Source organism: Asparagus officinalis, chromosome 7 (genome assembly GCF_001876935.1).
Source record: "Asparagus officinalis chromosome 7, Aspof.V1, whole genome shotgun sequence".
NCBI classification, from domain to species: Eukaryota; Viridiplantae; Streptophyta; class Magnoliopsida; order Asparagales; family Asparagaceae; genus Asparagus; species Asparagus officinalis.
Window position 1 is genome coordinate 16,121,196 of NC_033800.1, and position 23,342 is coordinate 16,144,537.

The following is a 23,342-nucleotide window of genomic DNA, read 5'->3' on the forward strand; positions in this document are numbered from 1 at the left end:
GTCTCAGCTATGCGCATATGAATAACTCCGTACTTACTTGTCTCAGCTGTATACATGGCTGGTTTTGCAAAAAAAAACAGCTCTACGTACATCCCTCAGGAACCAAAAATGCCATAGTTCTACATACAGGAGTCTCGACGATCAAATCCCCCTCCAACCTCAGTAAGAATCCCATCAACAAAAAGTTCATCCCGCATGATTATAAAACGACGGCTGAGAAAGCGGACCTCTTTCCAATGGCATTATTATTACATTTTGCCCAACCAGTGCCCTCAATGTAGCATTCCACCTGTCAAGAAAATAGAGGATCAACCGGCCTGGAGCTCTAACCATGAGATAATTTATTAAACGGTCAATCGCAGATGGACCACCTGCAGTTCTATTGTTGCAAATAACCCCCCTGAGTGAGTAATTTTTACTCTTTTAGCCTCAGAGAAAGAGAACAGATTTTTTGACAAATCGACCACCTGCGGATAAAAGAGTCAAAACATTCACTCACTCAGGGGGTCTGTCTACAACAACAGAACTCCAGGGGATCTATTCGCATTTAACCCTTAATAAAATAGAGAAACAAATCGAAACCAAACATATGTAGAAATTGCTAAGCAGCATACAGTTTGTACAAAATCACAATCATCATCTACACCACCGAGGATGAATATGGAACCGCCAAGCACTGTCGAAGCAGCATAGCCTCTAACATGGTTCAATGATCCAACCTCCACCCACGAATCATTGCGAGGATCAAAAATTTCGACACTTGAAACCATTTTATTACCATCAAATCCTCCCATCGCGTATCTGAGAAAATCAGAAGGGCATCAGATACTTTTGCTTCTCGAAAGTGTGGGAGCTTGGAAAAGGGGTCCGGATCCTCTACTAATATGAGAGTTGCTAATATCTCCTAATGAACAAATCTTACCCGTTCATTTTACATCAACGGTCAATATCCTCACTACACATCCCTATGAAGTTCTCTCTCCCCTTCATCCTGCAGCTCCTCCCCTCTCTCTCCCCCTCTAAGATCATCGGCGCTCGGCGCTCTCTCCCCCTCGATCTCGATCCGCGAGCTCACCGTAGATCTGGACCACCTCCGCGAGCCGACCCCGTCGTTGATCTCTCTCTCTCTCTCGCTCTCGAACTCGAACTCGATCTCGATCCACGAGCGAAATTCGCCGCAGATCTGGACTACCCCGACGAGCTCTCTCTTCCCCAAAACTCTCCCCAAAATTCCTCCGCGAGTGGATTCAGCAAGGAGAGTGCTTGTGTTGCCCGAAAAAAGAGATTATGATCTTTATCAGTTCGAGAGGCGGAATCCCTTCTCTCCTCAAAATTTGCAGGTCGGGGACGCCTTCTGCGGTCGCAGTTGCTGCCGGAGTCTTGACGAATCTCGCCGGAGTTCAAGAACTCAGGCAAAGTTTTCTAGAAGAGAATGTGGTTCCTGTGTTGATTAGGGACTGTGATTGCTCAAGAGAATTTGATGGGTTGTATGTGTAATTTGGCTGCATGGATTGATGATGATTACTCGATCAAAATTGCTATTTTAAAGAAGGGGTTTTAGATTGTATGATGGATTACATGGAAGGTGATCGGAATTCACAGCCGACGATTGGGTTATTGAGAAATCTAACTTCTTTAAAGTATATTTCAGATATCATTCAATCATCTGAACTATTGATAAGAGTGATTCTAGAATTGGATAGTTCAAGCCCAGGTACAAGAACAGAGGCAGCAAGGGCCATTACTGAGCTCAATTCAAAGTCAAGAAAAGAGATTGTAAACGCAATTCCTAAGCTTGTGAGGATGATTGAAGCAAAAGGGTCCGAGGAAAAGGAAGCAGCCGTGGAGGCTTTGGCTTTGATATGTTTGATTTGCGTAGAATACTACAGATATGTTTGATTTTGTACATGTTTTGCATGTTAATTATGTGCAGAGAGGAAAAAGATTTGTAGTGGCTCATGGGCTGTTGAATATCCTGTTAACACTTTGAATAAGTAGGAGAATGTTCGAAACTCGTTTCTCTTGATTGTTGTAATGCGTTTATATCTTATGTATTATTTGATTCATTATTATTCTATCATACATGCAATGTGCACTTAATTTTTATTCCTCTCTTGTTAATTTTCTGCAGTAATAATCTTGGTAAATAATGTATGCAACTTGATAGGGAGGTGATTACAAATCCTGATGAAATTTGGCCTCACAAATCCTGATGAAATTTCAAAAAAAATTGGCAAAACCTCCCCTCTTTGATAAAGGTTCCCTGCATATAATTGTGACATAGTTTTATAAAAAATAACTAACCAACACAAAATACATACTATACAAAATACATGATAGGTCCATACAACATCACACAAATCACCAAATATAACAATACATCAACAAGTCCATACAAGATTAAATAAACTAAGAAATACATTGACAAGTTCATACAACATGAAATACATCAACAAATGTGTATAACATCAGCTAGCTCCTTTGTACTCGTTCTCCTTCTTCATATCCGCCAATATACTCATGCACTAGTTTTTCTCATAATTTGATTTTTCTTGGTCTTGCGCAAATGAAAATCCCATGATATTTGATTGAACAAATTCTTGTGAACTTGGCATATTCAATTGATGCCCATGTATCTGTCAAAATACCAGTAATATAAATAGATAGCAAAAAAGAAAATCATCATTTTATAACAAGCACACACTCACGTTATACGGATGAAAGAGCATTGGCATATATCTACCATTACCAACCCGTCATAGGAGAGTGCATAAGTACCTGTAATGGATAGTAATGAATCATATAACACTATAGTTGTTTGAAAACTCATTATACACAATGTGAAGCATTGTTTTGAAACCTGAGATTGTTGTGAAGAAGGTACATGATATTGGTCCATTGCATCACAATGTCTTGGAACTTTAGTTACCTATCATTACATAGACATCAATAATGATTATATTCAGCAAGAAGTAAATAATGACTTCAATTATAGTTAGTGATTTGACCTGTACGAGCTTATTTTTGTTTTTGCTTAACAGAGCTTCAAAGCCCCCCTTTACTCGATGTTTTCCACGATGTGTAGCTTCTCTCTTTTTAAATCCCTTTGCATTCACAGCAGTTACATTATTAGAGCAATCAATCAAGACATTTGGGGCTTCATCTTCCACATCTTTTTCACCATTTATTTCTACACGTAACATATCTTCAACCATCTTTACTAACTTATCAGCTTCCATATCTATTGCCTCATATGTCTTCTCACTCTCAGATGCTCTAGATGCAAGTCGAACAAACTTAGAACATAAACTTCTATATCGAGAAGTTTGTTTCAGCCTTGGATTCTCTACAATCTCATGCCCACGCATGTCTTGCACAACATTATCAACCCTTGCATTTTTTGTCCACCTCTTTAAGATATATTGTTCAGGTATCTTTTTTATCAGTGTAGTTTCTCTGCCTTCTGTCATCATTTTGATACAATGTCTACACAAGACACCTATAGTTTCAAACATCCTACAGCTGCAAGATACTATAAATTGACCTTCTCTTTTTACTAGCCTTTCCTTCAAGAACCCATCCCTAACAACGGTGAAGATATATTGTTCACCATTGGACACACACTTCGTTATGGAAGACTTTAAAGAGTCTTCAAACTGAGCTTGAAATGCCTTAAATATGGCTTTGGTATAAACTTCTCGTGCATGTATCAAGATACTTACCTCCATTTTGCAGTGAACAATCCGGAACAACAAATGATACCCAGCTTCCATTTCCTTATACCGCTTATCAAATACCATTCTTACAAAGTGAGTAAAAAACTCAGGCAATTGTAGGTCTGATTTCAAATACCCCTTCAAACTAGCATTAAAGCTCTCACTCAGTTGTGTAGTTTGCATTCCTGTCCACTTCACATATGCATGCACCCATTTTTTTCTTATTTCAAATGTTGCAGCTACCCAAGTATCATCATGTGCATCGTACTCATCAAGCATGGACTGCCAAGCACTCAAGAACTCATCCTCTTCCTCAATTTGATAAAGAAATTTGTTGAACACATTGCCTTCATCTTCTTCATCGTGGTCTCGGAATAAGAAGCCAACTTTCTTGACAGCATTTTGCATCAAATGCCATATACAAAGTCGATGGTAAGTACCTGACATATACAAAAAAAAAGGTCATATACATTTTAAAAAAAAGAATGTCATATACAAAGTCGATGGTAAGTACCTAGCATCACATGTAATACAGCCTTGGCTATCGCTGCATCTTGATCAGTGAAAAAGGTTTGTGGAGGCTTCCCACACATTGCCTTTAAAAAGGTTTCAAACAACCATATAAAAGATGCTGCGGTCTCGTCGTACATTAAAGCAACTCCAAAAATAATAGTCTCTCTATGATGATTTAATCCAACAAACACCGCAAATGGTCGATTTGCTTCATTAAGTTTGTAAGTTGTATCAAAACTTACCACATCACCAAATATACCATAATCCATTATCATTTTAGCATCAGCCCAAAAAACATTGGTAATTTGTTCCTCAGTGTCTAACTGCATCTCATAGAAGAACGAAGGATTTTCCAACATTTGCTTTGAAAAATATTCTATCAGATAACCAACTTCTCCAAATTTCATTTTTTTCTGTCGGACAGTTCGAAGGTAATTCTTTTGGTCTACCTTAGTAAATCCCAGTGACTCTCTACCACCTACTTGTTGACCCATTAATTCAAATGCAGACTTCGGCGAAAGACCTGAATTTGCTGTCAAGTCTAAAAAGGCTTCATCTGATGATGTGATTTTTCGATGAGATGGCATAAAATGAACAGATTCTTGGCTGATAAGAGGATGGTTATGCTCTTCAGAGAAACGATAAACAGAATACTTGCCAGTACGCCTTACCAACTTAATCCCCATAATCGCTCCACAATTAGTCCTTGTCTCTCCTCTTGGATTTCTCGTCAAATAGTCTCTCTTATCTGCCTTCCGCAAACCTTCCTTACAACAAACAAATGTTCTTGAAGTGAGTACACCTTGTTTATCTGCAGCATAAGCAGCTCTTCTAATGCTAAAACCTTCACTATGTGCATATTCGTTATAAAAGTCATATGCATCAATCTCAGAATCAAACTCCATAAAAAATTTAGGTTTCAAGTCTTCTTTTGAACGCTCCAAACTATCATTTTTTTCTTCCAGAGGCTCTTCCATAATGCCTGCAATAGTCAATCATATATCAAAAATCATAAGCACAGTTTGATATAGTCTTAATAAAAATTTCATGACACAATAAAAATTAAATACTAATCATATCTGAATTAAAAAAAATTCCCCCTATAAACCACAGTTTGATATAGTCTTAATAAAAAGTCATAAAGAAATATTTTCATGATCTATATTCAACTTGCAGTCATGAAAGAAAAAGAACGATAATATGTCTTAACCATCCGTAAACTTGCAGTATGATGCCTAAACAATTTGAAACACTCATTCTAGCTAATTATTTGAAACACTCATTATTTGATACTCCATCCGTAAACTTGCAGTATGATACTCCATCACATTAAAGAAAACTCATTATTTGAAACACTTATTCTAGCTAATTTTTAGCAATTTCTCCTCCCAAATCACACTCTCAACAATTATGATACATAATCTGCTATCTTCTACCCCTATTCTCATTACCAGTCTTTCAATTAAAAAAAAGATAATAACTACCCACATATAATCGCTTAAATTCTAGGCATTAACTCAATAACCTCACCACATAAGTAATCCAACTTCGCTCGCGGGTCGAGAGATATTACCTGCAGCGTCGGAGGAGGAATCTCGCGGAGGAATTTTGGGGAAGAGAGAGAGCTCGCCGGGGTGGTCCAAATCTGCGGCGAACTCCGCTCGGGGATCGAGATCAGTTCGAGTTCGAGTTCGAGAGAGATCAACGGCGGGGTCGGCTCGCGGAGGTGGTCCATATCTACGGTGAGCTCGCGGATCGAGATCGAGGGGGAGAGAGCGCCAAGCGCCGATGATCTTAGAGGGGGAGAGAGAGGGGGGGAGCTGCAGGATGTTGAAGGGGGTTGTGAAGGGGAGAGAGAACTTCATGGGGATGTGTAGTGAGGATATTGGCCGTTGATGTAAAATGAACGGGTAAGATTTGTTCATTAGGAGATATTAGCAACTCTCTCATTAGTAGAGGCTCCGGACCCTTGGAAAAGGAGGAAAAATCTTACAGCTTTTCGTTTAAGACTGCAATTGAGTGGGACCCCCTTCTTGTTTTCATGTTCGGTAACTTGGTCCAGTAGCCTACCCTTGGATCCAATCTCTCTGCAGTTCTAGGCAAAAAGGATATGAAAAAGGACATTCTCAACTACTTTTAAAATTACAAATGTGAAAAAGAAAGAAAGAAGTTATGTTAAATACAGTGATTTAACACCTTAAAGAGTGACAGTGAGCATTTATGTCTAATATCAGCTTTAAACAATATGCTCCCTACTAATTCGGGAGTCGGGAGACCTTCACAATTACACGATAACTGAATTCCATTTCAGAAATATTTGTCAATGTATTACGTAATAAGTTTTTCAGAGAAATGACATCAAACATGCTTACATTAAGAAAATCATCAAGTCTGGTGATAGTTAAAAAATGGCAAAATGGCCAGATTGGTGCTTGGTGACAAGTTGGTATATTTTTTTTAAGTTTTGTCAGATTGGTATAAATTTTTAACTCCGGCGTCATATTGGCCTTAAGTTTGGCCGGAGTTACTGCTCCGGCCAGTGTTGATGGGATTTTTTTACATAAAACTCCCTTGTAAAAAACTTATCCTGCTCCTAACCCCCTCCCCCTCCTCCTCATCCTCTTCCTCTCTCCTCTTCCTCTCTAACGTCAATGGGGGTGAGTGAGTGGGGTTAGTGTGTTTCGAAGGGGGTTGAGTCATTACATCTGTAAAATTATACTTGGATAAGAGTGATTGAAACATGACAAAATATAGATTAATTGCAATAACACCATGCATAGCACGGGCTAAAACACTAGTTTATCAGAAAAATAATTATGTACAATAAACAAATTAGCCATGCGAATTTGGAAATATTTAATACTCGATTCAGAGGATTGTTAAAATACCACTTAAAACACACTAGAATATACGCGCAAGTAAGTAAAAAACAAAAACAAAAAACAAATCCATAAATTAATGCCAATCACTGACATCACAAATGGTTAATTACATATTGGTTCTTTAAAGCATCTCTAATTGCTAAATAGTGACTTAAATCTCATTATTTGCTTACTAGTGCCTTAAAGCTTCAGTTTTCTTGCCAATCCGACCCTCGTGTCAGGTGATGTTGTTAATGGCTGTTAAATGTAATGAAATTATGTAGAATACCCATTATGCTCCTACCTATACTAAACTCAAATCCACTTTCTTTCTCCTCCAATGGTCTCATGCTTCCCCCAAAATCCTAAATTGATGTCATTTCCATAGCTAGCTTCCCACTAAACTCAAAACTCAGGAGGGAAATTGTTATAGCATGCAAAATAGCAAAATAGTTTAAGTGTTGATCCTATTAGGAGACGACACGTGTACCACCCCATGACTAATCAGTCGCATTCAAAAGAGGGACGACTCGAGTAGCTCCATCGGTCGACCCGGCAAGCCGAGAACTTGTGAAGCTGACTAAAAAGGTGTACTTGTCGACCTACCCATAAGATCGAGACGAAAAGCGTCCTCACTCGGCCAACCATTCTAATCGACTCCACTCCCTATTGCCATTCGGTTCTTCCTAGCCGACAACTTGCGAAGCGGACTAAAAAGGCCGTGATTGCCTGCCTCCAACGAGGTGAGGCGGTCGACGGTGTGTCCTCAAGCCCCTCGCTGACAGTCGATTGCCATCACCTTAAATGTGTGGTCAGAGTCATCATTACTCTAGTCTCAATAGTTTTTATGACTCATCGGACCTCGTCAACACTATGCGCCTCCTACCACTCTCACATTAAATGCCTAGGTGACTCACCCCCTTCAGCGACTGACACGTGTAAATTAGATGATGACTAGGCCGCCAATTTGACTTGATCGAAGTTAGCTATCTACTCTTACGATCTATTATAAAAGGTAAGTATCTAGGGTAACGCAAGGGGGCTCGTAAGCAATTCCGGACAACTTTCTTTACTTGATCTCTTTCTTCTCCACTAAAGCTTAAATATTGACTTGATCGTCGGAGGAACCACCAGAGATCCTAACCCCAATCTCTTACAAATTCTTCATGTACAAGATAGAACATCTTGTATAGGAACCAACTATCTGAGGAAGCTTGAGGATCTTAACACCCCCATAATCTACAGATAAACCCCCTATTTGAAAACTAACATCAACAGAAATATTTACCTCAGGGACAATAAGGTAACTTGATTTATTGGGTTAAGCATTAACTCAACTAGAGTTAGAGAGGTTAGCAAATTTTCTAACCTAAGGACCATATAGCAAGATAACTAAAGATTTATGGGACTATTAAGCAAATAATAAGATTTGAAGGACTCTTTGACATTAGAGATTAAGGGACCAATATGCAAGTCACCCAATCACAAATGTTACGGACATTTTTGCGCAAAACACCTAGGGCTAACTCACCGATACCCACGCTCGTCTCCTATAAATACCTCCTCTCCCCCAACTTTCTCTCTCGCCGCCGCCCATTAGGGGCGACGTGCCGGTCGCTAACTCCGGCCCCTTCGACATCGCCTCGTCTATCCCACGCTTGCTATCTCCAGGCCACGTGGACGCCCATTCCTACGTGGCCTACCTCCGCGATTCCCGCTCTCCGCCGCCACCGTGAATTTCTCTTCCGGCAACGCTTCGACGATCTCCTGATCCGGTCCTCGGCCCAGGGGGTCGCCGGTACCGCCGCTTGGCCGTCGTGGGGCCCACTCTCGCCCGATCCAGCGAAACCCTAACCCTAGCTCGCCTCTCTTGCGGTTGGGGAAGGCGCTGGATCTGGTGGTGGCCCGGCTCTGCCTCGGTCGGGCCTCGATGTCGGCGATCTGAAGGCCGCTGGACGATCAGCGAGTTCTTAGACTGGATCGGAGAGAACGGCGTCCGATGAGGTTATGAAACCCTAGCCATGACCTCTTTTTGGCCGATCTTCTTCACTCTTGATCAGTTCTCCGAAACCCTAACCCTAGCGCTCTGGCAAGCTCAATGGGAGTGCGGGGAGATTGGTTGGAGAGTTTTGTTAAGATCGATGATCCGATGAAGTCTTGGGACGGTTTCTGCTCTTCGGGCGCTGTCCCTTTCCTCCCATCAGTAACGGATCGGCGGTGCACGCGATCTGTGTACTCATGCGAGTTGAAGTTTGGGCTCGGATTGGCCGTGGAGAGGGTTTTCGTTAGGCCCTTAGCGGCTGGTGAGAATTTCCTCCTTTTATTTTATTTTTGAGAAATTTTCATTAAGTTCAGCTGATATATATAATTGATTAAACCTATTGTTGCATTATATCACACATTTACTATATTTTGCAGGAGAAAAACAAGGAGTTTGAATGCAAGCATGTGGAGTTGAATCAGCTGTTTAACACTGTTTCACTTTGATAGGTATTCTTTAAGCTGCTTCCCTCACTTAAATGAGGCATGCGTCTTTAAAGAAGAATTTATTCATGTCTATTTCATGATATGTTTTGTGATATGTGCTCTCCTGGACCTTGATTATGCAATTAATTATTTTCTTGTGGTGAACTTCGTGGAGTGTGAGAAATTTATGTTCAGAATAATGGAAGGATTTTATCCTACGCTATTATTGTACTCCTTGACGGATTCTTTGATTTGTAGTTCAACTTTCTAGATCCATGTGGGAAGTTTTCTAATATAAGGTGATATTACTATGTAAATCAAGAAGTTAAAGTGTATAACTTATATATCCTATGGTTAGCATTTGGGCCATTTCTGGAGTGTTTGTGCTTCGCAGCTTATGCTTTAAACAGCAGAACAGAATTGATAAATAAATGATGAAGCTAATTGTACTTCAGTTCTTCTACTCTACACTACTATCTTACTCGAGATTATTTGCTTTGTATTTTTATCTTCTATATCTGTGTGGAAAATTTCTTAGACAAAGTGATAATATTAGGGAAAGCAAGCAGTTATGTATGTAACTTATACCCTATTATCAGCATTTGAGCCATTTCTGGATTATTTCAGCTTATGTTTGCTTATGCTTTAAACATCAGAACAGATTTGATAAATTGAGGATGAAATTACTTACCTTTATTTTATTCTTTTGAAGGTTGTGTAGAATGGTACCTTATGAGTTGCGATCTTTGTTCATGCCTGGACCTTATGAGCATGAAGAGAGGTGTGCCTGTCCAAAGGATTTAAAGGATATTTTCTGGTGCTTCCTTCAGTGTCAGGACTTTTGGGAAATCAGGTTATTTACACTTGGTATCTTAGCCTTCAACAATGTCAGAGTGCAGATCTTGGCAAGTGCTACCTAGAGGCCAGTGTACTGGTAGGAACATGGAAAGGGCTACCTAGCTCCTGGGGTAGGCACATGGAAAGTGCTACCTAGAGGCCAGAGGAGAATAACTGCTAGAGACTCGTGGAGAGAGTACGAGTTGTTGGGCCTCTGCTGCTAGATGGAGCCACCATGGTTGTTGAGCCAGTGTCGCTCGAGGGGAGCAATTGGAGATGCTGAGCTGGTGTAAAATGACTGGTAGACACATGGAAAGGGCTGCCTAGATTCTGGGGTAGGCACATGGGAAGTGCTACTAGAGGCCAGAGGAGAACAACTGGTAGAGACTCGTGGAGAGAGTCTTGAGTTATTGGGCCTGTGTTGCTAGAGTGGAGCCACCATGGTTGTTGGGCCGGTCTCCCTAGAGTGTAGCCGTTGGAGATGCTGGGCTTACAAGCGTTGTTGATTGTTCTGGTCCCAAGGGTTTAAAGAATTTGATTCTTAAGATTGTTCTGATCATGAATAGCAGTATTGATCATGTCCTTGCCTAGTGGGTGGATTGAAGTTACCCGTTAGGTGCATGGAAAGGGCTACCTAGAGGCCTGATTATAACTTGTAGACTCATGGCCATTGTTGCTAGAGTAGAGCCACCGTGATTGTTGGGCCAGTGTCGCCACACTGGTTATCGGGCTTGGAAGCATTGTGGATTGTTATCATCTTGTGGATTTGAAGAATTTGATTTTATGCTTGGCTGGGTGTATTATTGTGTTCCTTAACTACAAGCAAATTGTAATGTCTGGGACTATTATCAACTTTTGGGGATATTCCTCTTTTTGTTCTACCGGTAGGCTGGAATTTTGCATCAGAGGTAAAGAAGCTGGGAGTTCTGTGGGAGCATGTCAGATCTTGATGATTGTCAGCGGTGCATTGATGAAACGATGGTAGGAGATTTGGTTGATTCAGGCTCAAGAGAGTGTGGTAGAGGAAGTGTTCCGAGGCTGTTACGCTGGTGAGCTTCTTCTTTTCCTTATGATTAATATTGATATGCATATTTAATATACTGGTTTTTATTATATTATTATCTTTGCTTGTCATATAGTTATTTATTCAAATTAATGTTATTTCCCCGGTTTCAAATTCTTCTTTTCTGGTTATAATAACAACTCTACCAGTGCAAGGATGAGATGTTAACTTGTTGTGAAACTTTACTGGCTAGGTTGTTACGTAAAAGATTTAACCATGTAGAAATGAAAAGCAAGTTACCAATTGGAATTTCAATTATTTAGATTCCGGTTGATCAAGTCAAGTCAAAGGTGATCGTGCATTCCCTCACTCAGAACGTGGAGGCACCATCTAGAACGTCCGAAACATATTATTCCTATCCATTATTTGCTCCAGATGTTCGCATCTGTTTATATTTAGACTTAAGAGGGAGTCCTCTTGTAATCGTACTGAATTTTCTTTTTCTGAGTGTTCCAAAACAAGATGTAAAGTCATGTAGTTAACAGTGTAAGCATTCCACGGAATATCTTCAAATGTACAGATTTAAGATGTTATACTAGTTGAGCAATGGACTTATGAGGAACTGAGTTGTCTGTATCCTAGAAGCCAAGCCTATTCCTGTCTATGTAACACTAACAGTTATAATGTGAAGCCGTAAATTGAACACTCCCACATGTGTCAGTATGTCAACACTTACTGGACAAATCCTTTTATGAACACCTATGGAATGGTGACCATTTTGATTTAAGATAGTTCTTGGGCGCCATCCCTGCATTACTCTTATTTCTTGTTTACATTAAGATATTTGTTTTGTTTTAACTTTGCGTATAAAAAGAACTTACTTTTTTATGAAAAAGACTGTCAGAATATCAAACTTATTAACACGTGACAAGGTTTTGACGTGTTTGTGATAGAGCTACATCAAGTATTGGAAGTTAAAAGAGTAAAGTCGCTTGCTTTTGTTACGGCTTAAGTTAAAATCTTAGCATGTATCATACTAAGTTAAAATCTTAGCATGTATCCAAGCATTTATCTTTGTCCCTTGACTGGGTTTTTACTTATTCTAGATTAGATTGAAGCTCAAAGACACCTATAAAGCAGGCCCAGTTAGTTTGATTTGCACTAGAACTTGATATTTTGTTTCTTCTGATAATTGAGTGACAATTTTATTTTGCTTGATATATTATATTACGTTAGGGGTGATGGTTGCAGTGGAGCAAGTTGGGTTAAATGCAATGATTTATTTAGTTTTATGGCATGATCACATAATGGATGTGAAATTGTAATTGTTCTTTCTCGTAACTTTACCGTGAAACCGTCGCTATTCTTTGAAGCAGAAATTGAACTTTGTTCTCTTATCATTGCTTGCCATATCCTGAAATCTGCTGTGCCGTTCTGAACTGATGCTCTTGATTTTTATTTTATTTTATTTTTTATTTTTTTGTCATTTTACATGGCAGCATAGAAGTTCATATTTCATGTAGTATCTATGTTATGTACTTATTGATGTACTAAATTAATACTTGACGTTGCCAATGTTCTTTGCTTAATGATTTTCCAAATTATGAATTTTCGCCTCAGGTGCTTACTTGGCTGGTACTATCAGGATTGGGATGTTGGGCCTGAGTTATGGGCCCTTCCTCAGAACCCGCCACAGATGGCTTCCACGGTTTTAGGCCGGTGAGTATTTCCTGTGAGCAGCTTTCCTGTGGTTCCCCCTAATTGGCCGAGTTGAGGGGTCGAACTCCCCCTAATTGGCCGAGTTGAGGGGTCGAACTATGCGCTCCTCCATACCTGGGAGTCCCAGCCAAGGTTCCTTGCGCAAAAAGAGAGGAAAAGGGATAGTGATGGGAGGACCTTCTATGGGGGGTTGTTTCCATCCAGTCTCCTCTTCTTCTATCTGATGAAGTCTACAATGACATGCGGATGACACTGAAGATCTACGGCTGGAGAATTCGCTGCTTGCTTTTCACCGATCCTACCGTTTGGATGAGGGGCTTTTAACACAGTTTGTAGTCCATGGTTCCTACTTATGAAACTGAGCAACAACAGTTTTTCTTTGTGCTTGCACCAGTAATTTGGTTTTGGTTTTGGTTTTCGAGCTGAGCGCAAATCCAAGTTCCCGGAAGATCTCCAGTGTCTGTTGGGCTGTTGGGTTGAGCATATGCTGCTTGGGTTCTCCAGTGACCTCACACTAATGGGCGGCACCTTGTCAAATGATCTTACTACCGTCGAGCTTATCCTTCCGAGCAAAAGGACCAAGACGCTTATTTGCTTTCAGTTTTCAGATTTGTTAGACATATAGTCGTGTTTCTTATGAACCTAATGTTCTTATGTGTGGACCCTCAGTGTTGTGATTTTGCTTTGTCGTCGGACTCCATATGCTGTCGGTGGATTTAGATATTTTAAAATATTAACTTGAATGAAATATGGAAAGTGGACTCTTCAAGAGCATTAGCTAGGAAAATTATGGCATCGCTCAAATTGAAATATTTATCATAACCAATTCCAAATAAGATAAATAAAATATAGCTTATTAAACGAACAAAAAACATTTGAAAAATTAATTATCTCAAAGTGACCCATTTTATTTAAAAATTAGAATTCTCAAGTTCTAATATCTGTGACGCGTGTAATAGTGCTAGTTGATACTCTCATCAGCATTGTTCTCAGTACGACGGTTGCGCTAATACGACGTTCGTTGCTGCAGTACTTATTCTGTTGTTATTTGATCATTGAGGGAGTATGTGTCGTTTCGTCGCTAGCTAAGCTCCGTAGTAATTTGGTGTTTACGATGGAAAAAGGAAGGCATGATCTCAGTTTAGGCGCTTTAGGGACGGTAAGGTGGTGGACTTCGCCTTCATCTTTAAACGAGTTTTATAGTAATTCAGCCAGGAATCATTAATTTTAGTATTAACCAACTGGGTAACAAAAACATAATTACGTGATGATATATTATTTGATTTAGTTGAACGTTATCACTTGAGCAATTTTCATATAAATGCATCGTACTTTGAAGCAATTTTTATATAAACATTAAATTATAAAGACCTAGCATTGTTCATCGTCTTCCAACTATACCAGCATTTGGCGCAGCACCTGCAGCTTGGTGCATTCTTCTTCCCAACGTATTAACCTGCTAACGATCGAGCAGGTAAAATCTTTGTCATCGCAAGTTAATACGCAATTCGCCAAAGCAACGAGTCCAGTAGCTGAATTACACTATTCACTATTCATTTCATCAGAAGTTTTTGTCAATCGGAAGAAATCATAAAATTTTCCGGACATCTTAGAAAGGGAACATTCTTTTACTCACGGTTCATCTTGCAAATGGAGAAAGAACAGCAGGACGGATTCTAATTTTCAAAACGAAGAAAATCGCCACAGGAAAGATCACACAATCCTGTATATTCGTATGGATATAACTAACCCGAAAAGCAAAAGAAAAAGGCAATCAAGAACTTCAAAGATCTATGTTTCGAGCCGGATGCAGGTTGAGGCAAATCATGGTTGTGTTAAAGATGTGCATGTCAGAACCCAAATTCATAAAATCCTTAAAAGTTTATGTAAAACAGATTATATATAACTAATTGTCCTTCTCTTACCAGATTTCAATTAGATTAATGTGCAGTCGTATGGGAGTAGAAAGGCACTACTACTTCCCTCCTCCGTGGAGGTGATGTAGAATGCAACAAAAAGAACAACTATTGCAGATCTCTATGGCTTCTAACTTCTGAATCGTTGAGTCATGCTGTTGTAAACTAGCATCGCGTTATCTGCTCATATTCGTATGATGCGACTTTTCTAAAATAATGGCCGTAAGAATGTATTCTGAGGTAAAACCAAGATAGATGTTAACACAATAGCGATTACTTTTTGTTCCAATATGGCCAAGGATACCACGAAAACTTTCACAAGGTGTTCCATCACCTCTAGCTCGTCTCAGCTATGCGCATATGAATAACTCCGTACTTACTTGTCTCAGCTGTATACATGGCTGGTTTTGCAAAAAAAAAAAAAAAACAGCTGTACGTAATCCCTCAGGAACCAAAAATGCCATAGTTCTACATACAGGAGTCTCGACGATCAAATCCCCCTCCAACCTCAGTAAGAATCCCATCAACAAAAAGTTCATCCCGCATGATTATAAAACGACGGCTGAGAAAGCGGACCTCTTTCCAATGGCATTATTATTACATTTTGCCCAACCAGTGCCCTCAATGTAGCATTCCACCTGTCAAGAAAATAGAGGATCAACCGGCCTGGAGCTCTAACCATGAGATAATTTATTAAACGGTCAATCGCAGATGGACCACCTGCAGTTCTATTGTTGCAAATAACCCCCCTGAGTGAGTAATTTTTACTCTTTTAGCCTCAGAGAAAGAGAACAGATTTTTTGACAAATCGACCACCTGCGGATAAAAGAGTCAAAACATTCACTCACTCAGGGGGTCTGTCTACAACAACAGAACTCCAGGGGATCTATTCGCATTTAACCCTTAATAAAATAGAGAAACAAATTGAAACCAAACATGTGTAGAAATTGCTAAGCAGCATACAGTTTGTACAAAATCACAGTCATCATCTACACCACCGAGGATGAATATGGAACCGCCAAGCACTGTCGAAGCAGCATAGCCTCTAACATCATCATCTACACCACCGAGGATGAATATGGAACCGCCAAGCACTGTCGAAGCAGCATAGCCTCTAACATGGTTCAATGATCCAACCTCCACCCACGAATCATTGCGAGGATCAAAAATTTCGACACTTGAAACCATTTTATTACCATCAAATCCTCCCATCGCGTATCTGAGAAAATCAGAAGGGGATCAGATACTTTTGCTTCTCGAAAGTGTGGGAGCTTGGAAAAGGTGGAAAGATCTTACAGCTTTTCGTTTAAGACTGCAATTGAGTGGGACCCCCTTCTTGTTTTCATGTTCGGTAACTTGGTCCAGTAGCCTACCCTTGGATCCAATCTCTCTGCAGTTCTAGGCAAAAAGGATATGAAAAAGGACATTCTCAACTACTTTTAAAATTACAAATGTGAAAAAGAAAGAAAGAAGTTATGTTAAATGCAGTGATTTAACACCTTAAAGAGTGACAGTGAGCATTTATGTCTAATATCAGCTTTAAACAATATGCTCCCTACTAATTCGGGAGTCGGGAGACCTTCACAATTACACGATAACTGAATTCCATTTTAGAAATATTTGTCAATGTATTACGTAATAAGTTTTTCAGAGAAATGACATCAAACATGCTTACATTAAGAAAATCATCAAGTCTGGTGATAGTTAAAAAACCGATTCACAACATTCTGGTATTGACTGTTACTTTCCATATAGTGCATTCTACCAATGCTAGTGATACTAACTACTAAAAGGCTAAGTCACGTGGGTATTTCTATCTGAAGTTGTACCCGTACCAGATATGTGCGTGTATCCCTAACCACACTGACACTTCCATGGACACATGGACACTTCTTGTATATATTGCATATATTGCGGATACTCAATTATATCTTACACTTCACGCTCGTTATATATCTTACACTTCACATTCAATTCCTGAAACTCGTTGGACATCTGTCAAATTATTTTCAGCTCATACCCATTGGAACTATGATTTTTAAAGAAACCTTAAATATATAGTTTAAAAACAAGTAATTCTCCAATTTGTTATCTACATAATTAACGAAACATCAAAATATTATAAGAATTTTAATTTTCACATGTGAATTGTAAAACAATATTGAGCTCGTGTAAATGATTAATCTCAATATGATACACACATATAAATATTAGTTCCGTCCTCGTAACCTACCTTTTACAAATTTATCATGTCCCGTATCCATACCAATACCCTTTACCTGTATTAGTTTCCTTGCAACATAGAAGAAAGGTGCCATACGTCGAGTGAGGGAACCTACCAGAACGTCTCATGTCACAAGATTGCTCCAATCCGAGCACACTTAAAATAGATCCTCTAAAAAAATGCTAGCCATGATTAATTTGCGAGTTAAATAAAATATTGTATACTAGAGATCCCTCTCTCATGTGAGACCATTCACCTGCGTTGTATCGTTAGAATATAAATGTATAAACCTCAATTCTCATCATAACTTTGAAGCCTTGGTATAATGGTTAGAGGGACTTAATTTAAAATGGTATCAGAGAAACCCAAGTTCAAATCCCACCGGACACGAATTTAAATCGGATTTTCTAAAAATTAACACCGCTGTGTGTATCTAGGTTTTCGGCCCATAAAATGGGCCATCAACCTACGGGGCACATTAAAATATAAAAATATAAACCTCAGCTCTCACCATAATTTCAGAGTTTTGATCTAATGGTTAAATGGACTTAATTTAAGTGTTAGAAACTCCTTCCTTTAGGCTATAAAGTTCTCACCATTTTATCACTTCACCAGATGATATAGACCAGAGTTTTGATATAATGGTTAGAGGAACTTAATTTAAGAGTTATAACCTCCTTCGTGTAGGTTATAAAGTTCTCACCATATTATCACTTCACCAGATGATATGATTCTATATGTAACCCCATGGGTTTCTCGAGGTGGCTCCCACAGATTCAAGAGGCTACTCATTCTGCTCTTGCTTAAAGTACACATAACTACATAGTTTTCACAATTCCTGCCCCAAAATGCTATGGTTAATTCTTGAGTTCAACATGACCATGTAACAGGATACGGAAGGATGATGCTTTAAGCAACAACAACCTACTGACATCTTATCTCTCTCCGATAGAGTCAGTGAAAAAGAATTCTTCCTCTGGATGAAGTACAAGTGAGAGAAAACAAGAGGTACTCCTAATAGCATGTCGCAGATATCTTGCATGTGATGGTTGTCATTTTCTTCTCTTTCTTCTTTCAAGCTCTAATCTTTATAGGGAGTGTCATTTGCCAACATTGAAGTTGTTAAGTTACATGTAAAATCCTGTAACCGACAGAAGATTAACTAAAAAAGAAACTTGAAGGAATTAGATACCTACTGTAAATAATCTTGCCCATCAAATCCACCAGTAGCGTAGAGCACACCACAAAGCTCTCCGGCAGCAAGAGCAAAACGCTGGAAAACAACAAATATGGAGTGGTAGTGAGAGAAATACAAGCAACTTAATTGTTAAAGAAACAGAGAGAATTGGCATGGCAGTAAGCTGGTAAAGAGCATCGCATTGGCCAGCTTTCCATACATGTTGTAAGCACATTTCACATGGTGCTGATTAGTTCAAATGCACAAAAGATTAAACATTTTACTGATAGATTAATGTTATTACAACCTCCAGCATTCCACTATCAATAAGAACATTAGCTACAAGGTGCTGCCTTTTTTATGCAGTGGTTTTAGCAGATCCAGGTGTCTATAGATTTAAAGGAATCAGGTAATAATAATAATAATAATAAAAGGAGAATTTCCTCCTCAGGAATTGTCTTACTTATCAAGTATTACCCTACTGTGTAAGTGTGATAACAACTCAAGCAAGACAACAATAGAAAAAAATGTAATATTGTAATTGCTCCAAAGCTACCAACTGAAGTCAAAATTAAACCACTCACAGGTGAATATTATTCATAACAAATAAACAAGATGCACCTTTTGAAGCATTGGCTGATTGTAGATCCATTTCTCAAGAGCTGGATCAAAGATCTCAACATCGGAGAAACTGTCGGCTCCATTTCCTCCACCCAAAGCAAATATTTTTCCATTTAAAGTAGCTCCAGCAAGACTTCCTTTCGAACGATTCAGGGGTGAGCATGAAGTCCAGTTGTTATTCCTTTGGCTGTAACACTCAACTTCATAAAGAATTTCTCTCTCGAACTCAGCAACAATTTTAGTGGTAAATCAAGAAAACATGGTAAGGTACAAAGGAAAAGTGAAAAATGAGCCTTTTAGCACCTGTATTAAACCATGTAGTCCCGTCTCCACCACCAAACACGTAAAAGTTGCCGTTTAATACAGCAGCTGAGGCATAAGCACGTGCTGAATCCATTGGCTTGAGAGGCATTAGAACGTCCATTGATGGTGAAAAGGAATCTAATGTTGATAACCACGATTCACCATTGAAGCCTCCTAACAGATAAATAGCATTTTGTGATTCCATAGATCGCATAATTTTGGATTCAAGCTCCTTCACACAAGACTTCAATTGTTGAATTTCTACCCCCGAGCACCTAACAACATTTTGCAGTCGTTGTACTTCTTGTTCTGATTCCATCTGAAGGGTAGGCACACAAAATCAGACAGAGAAGATGTTTAATGAAATCTGTGAGGTTGCCTTTATGGATAGCCTCCCATCTATCTTTAATTGTAATATAGTTAACTTCACCAGAATAGACTTAATAAAAATAGTTCAAAATAACAAACAAATAAACTTTGTACTGAGTAAATGTACCAGGGACCAACCATAAAGGAAAAACCTGGTTTGAGTATTGAAGATTAATCACATAAAAACTCTCCAAATCTTATTTCAATCCACCAACTAGGCCAATTACAAAAGACCATTTTCATAGGAAAAACATGACCTGGCATGTGCTACACTTGAGTGTTTGTAAAGAGCCAATTAAAGGAATGCATCAGCTAGCATCTCTAAGGCTCTAACTGAAGCCGATCTAACTGTTAACTCACAGGTTATACTCTTGACAATTTAAACGTTAACAATACTTCTGCATTGGAGAAAAACCAAGCAATGATATCTTTATTTTGACATATGCAAGACGTATAAGATGTGAATGTTATCTATGGATACTGTTTATACATAAACATATATCCTGGTCAACTTAGACTTGAATATTTCTGAATTCAACTAATTCTGTTCAGGTCACAATTTAGAAGGCCTGCACCAAAGATCCAGTGGCTCTAGCAACCCATGTCTAATAAAACTATAAATTCTGTTTAAGCTGATATTCAGCTAAGTACAGCTATAGTAAAGCCCTCGAATACCCTCCGCTATAGATATGCACAAGATTCCAGGTACAAAGGAATATACCCTCTTCACCTGGTCTTTGTCTAATTGTTTAGTTTATACAAGCTTCATTCCTATAATTTATACTAATTTAACTCTTGGAGGGTTTTAGGTCAAGCTCCAACATGACTTATCTAACTCCAACCTGATCTCTCTAAACTGGTTTGGTCTTGCACATATAGCTCAGGCACTTGAAATTAAGACAAGGCATATTTACCTCGTCAATCCATATAACTCAAAACTAACTTTGCATTAACAGATACTGCAAATCATGAGGAAATGGACTAAAAAAAATTAGGGTTCACGTGAAATTTGGAAAGAAACTGGAAAGTATACAATCTAAGGTTTAAGAAACAATTTAATGAGATTTCTAGTGATAGACATCTTCCATTAATATAATGGTCGGAATTGTTCTTCCAGGAAGGAAAAAGGCCCTGAAGGGGGCAAAAAGGAAAAAAAGAAAGAACACTAACACACTACTATGCAGACCATTCATTTCTAAAAAAAACTTTACCATAATATATAAAACATTTAATGAAAATATGCAGAATACCAGATTGGAACTCTTATAATCAAATGAAATTCCAGCTGGGAAGAAGATTGTTCTAAATTACACTTAATCTAGTAACTCAATCCAAAAATATGAATATCAACAAAGGAATAACGAAAACCAATCCGTCATGAGTACCTGCCTCTTCTCTAATGTCACAGCCCTTTCTTTCAGTTCTTTGACAATACATACCAACTATACAAACACAATTGGTTAAACATTAGTCTTCATTAGACAGAAAAAATACAAAACATTTGAATACTGAAATGTAGGAGACAATATAGCGAAGACATGGCTAATGCAAAAAGAACTTGGAAGTTAATTACCTCAGCATTGTCATTACATAGGTCTGTTGTTATTTCAATCGTCTTCTCAACTGAAACACAAGTCTCCTCAGGATACATGCTTCCTTCATTGATATCTCCAGGCATGTTCGGAATATGATAATCGATGCCAGAGTTTGGAAAAGCAGAGGAAAAATTGGGATCAGCAGGCTGTTTTCCTATCATTTGCCATCTCATATTTCCATATTCCAATCTCTCACCAGCAAATTGTGGAGGCTCATTCGTTCTCCCTGTTTCAGCAGCCTCAAAGGATGCACTACCAAATTTGGCTGGTAAATTGCATTTGATAGGTGTTGATGTTTTAAAAGACTTTACATCGCCGAAGCCAGGAGTTGGGCTCATGTCATCTGAGCCTAAGAATAACGAAATTAAACCTTCTGTCTGAGCTTTGTCCAACTCAAACCAAAATTTCTTACGATTATAATAATTGTTGCCGATGACTTTCTTAAACTGATTCTCTGTAATTGGTTCACATTGCTTTTGGAGACGGATACACACCTTATGATAAAGTACATATCTATGAGATAAAGCAAATTTTTTGCCAGATCTGAATCAAATAATGCAACAAAAAAAAAAACCTGTGCAGGAAAGCCCGTTTTCTCTTTGTCGTTATTAGTCCATGCACAGGGGTCAATATTCATCTCGCCACGGCTTGCAGCCTCATAAATTCCATGCATCTGTTTGTCAACGTAATTGAATAGGAATAGAGGAAGGCCAGGCTCAATATTCTTCACATAGAGGAAGTGTGAGGATGGCAAACCTGACAAACGAATTTCAATCATCACAATGTTTATGTTAGAATGACAGGGAGAAGTTGACATGAATCATGTAAGTAAGAATCCCAAATTAAAGCCACGCTGCATAGTTATAATTCAATGAAAGAAGGCAATTCAGTTCAACCCTTGTGCATATATCCGGCTTCGGTGGTGGATTTGGTACCCTGCAGAGATCTAACACCATTTGATCTGCACACGCGCAGACACAACACACTCGGTGGTGGATTTGGTACCCTGCAGAGATCTAACACCATTTGATCTGCACACGCGCAGACACAACACACACAGTGGGCAGTTTCTTCTACTTTATAGATCTAACACCATTTGATCTGCACACGCGCAGACACAACACACACAGTGGGCAGTTTCTTCTACTTTATAAAAACCGAAACCATTTCGGAGTAAAAGACAACAAACAAACATATAGAAGTTCATATTATGAAATAAAATTCAAGAAACAAACCAAATAATTGTTTTGAAAGACACTCTTGCATAGTGTTGTTATTGCAGCCAAAGATTACTCCATGTAGCGAACTCTTGCTTAAGTTTCTTGGATCCGCATAAGCACTCCCACATGTTTTTGCTTTCCGCCTCGGGCCCATCCTGTTAATTTCATTTTCATCAAAATGTAACAATCCACGGAAACCATCATCCTTTTTTATCACATTTGCACTCAATTCACAGCCAGTGGAATTAAGTAACGATTTTTTACAATTTAATGAATAGAAATCATAAACAAAGCAAGAATCTCTTCTATAAACCCTAATGCACGGATCTAGATACGAACATCTAAAATAATATTTTCCATACAAAGATTTCGCACGAAATAAACTGCAAAAGCCCCAAAATATCAGCAAAGAGCATCAAAAACCCTAAACCTTCAAAAATAATGCGAAAATGAGGTCAAATTACGAAGAAAAAGATACGATAATAAGCAAATCTTTCCAGCAAAAAAATGAAGGGAACAATGAATTGATGAATGAATGAAGACTGAGTGAGAGAATTTACAGCGATCGGCGAGTGAAGGTTAGGGTTCAGGCGAAATAGAAGATTAGGGTTCGAGATTAGAACCTGTTATCAGAGTTGGGTCTGGTCACCGGCCGTTCAGCGAAGAACTTGATTCTTGAGCGGATGGAGCGCGGCGGCGATGAAGGAAGCGGTGACGGGAGCTGAAACGAGCTGGGAAAATAGCGCCGATGGGATTTTTCCACGTTTTTCTTGCATATATACCCCCACACAATCATGAAGGG

The 23,342-nt window shown here is 38.9% G+C and overlaps 2 protein-coding genes, 1 long non-coding RNA gene and 1 pseudogene across 8 annotated transcripts; 2 read left to right on the forward strand and 2 right to left on the reverse strand.

Annotated features, from left to right (window-relative positions):
* On the forward strand, positions 1,288–1,899 carry LOC109846744 (annotated as a pseudogene).
* On the reverse strand, positions 2,922–5,206 carry LOC109846745 (protein FAR1-RELATED SEQUENCE 5-like). The gene is made up of 2 exons (XM_020415990.1): positions 4,231–5,206; positions 2,922–4,156 (listed from the first exon to the last, which is right to left on the reverse strand). Exons 1-2 carry the CDS (start codon positions 5,204–5,206, stop codon positions 2,922–2,924), a joined length of 2,211 nt encoding a protein of 736 aa, XP_020271579.1.
* On the forward strand, positions 8,667–13,878 carry LOC109849753. Its single transcript, XR_002249229.1, has 4 exons — positions 8,667–9,393; positions 9,509–9,580; positions 10,269–11,442; positions 13,017–13,878. It is a non-coding gene; the product is annotated as an uncharacterized LOC109849753 (long non-coding RNA).
* Positions 15,286–23,342, reverse strand: LOC109849752 (kelch-like protein 1). Of its 6 annotated transcripts, XM_020419619.1 has the most exons (12): positions 23,164–23,342; positions 22,556–22,695; positions 21,895–22,076; positions 21,299–21,814; positions 21,111–21,167; positions 19,357–19,675; positions 19,054–19,253; positions 18,452–18,528; positions 16,328–16,429; positions 16,144–16,250; positions 15,995–16,074; positions 15,286–15,669 (listed from the first exon to the last, which is right to left on the reverse strand). In XM_020419619.1, exons 1-12 carry the CDS (start codon positions 23,334–23,336, stop codon positions 15,580–15,582), a joined length of 2,043 nt encoding a protein of 680 aa, XP_020275208.1. In that variant the 5' UTR covers positions 23,337–23,342; the 3' UTR covers positions 15,286–15,579. The 6 variants fall into 6 exon arrangements, with proteins under 6 accessions (XP_020275208.1, XP_020275210.1, XP_020275209.1 ...); XM_020419621.1 differs by lacking the exons at positions 22,556–22,695; positions 23,164–23,342 and adding an exon at positions 22,217–22,281; XM_020419620.1 differs by lacking the exons at positions 15,286–15,669; positions 15,995–16,074 and having other exon boundaries at positions 16,101–16,250; positions 16,328–16,421.

Excerpts from the sequence above, each read along its gene's own strand:
- LOC109846745 (XM_020415990.1), bottom strand. The coding sequence starts at position 5,206 with ATGGAAGAGCCTCTGGAAGAAAAAAATGATAGTTTGGAGCGTTCAAAA. Across the intron at positions 4,157-4,230 it reads TGTATTACATGTGATGCTAG|GTACTTACCATCGACTTTGT; the intron begins GTACTTACCATC and ends TGTATATGTCAG.
- LOC109849752 (XM_020419619.1), bottom strand. The coding sequence starts at position 23,336 with ATGATTGTGTGGGGGTATATATGCAAGAAAAACGTGGAAAAATCCCAT. Across the intron at positions 19,676-21,110 it reads TGACATTAGAGAAGAGGCAG|ATGGAATCAGAACAAGAAGT; the intron begins GTACTCATGACG and ends CCTACCCTTCAG. Across the intron at positions 16,430-18,451 it reads GATGGGCAAGATTATTTACA|AACTGCAGAGAGATTGGATC; the intron begins GTAGGTATCTAA and ends CTTTTTGCCTAG.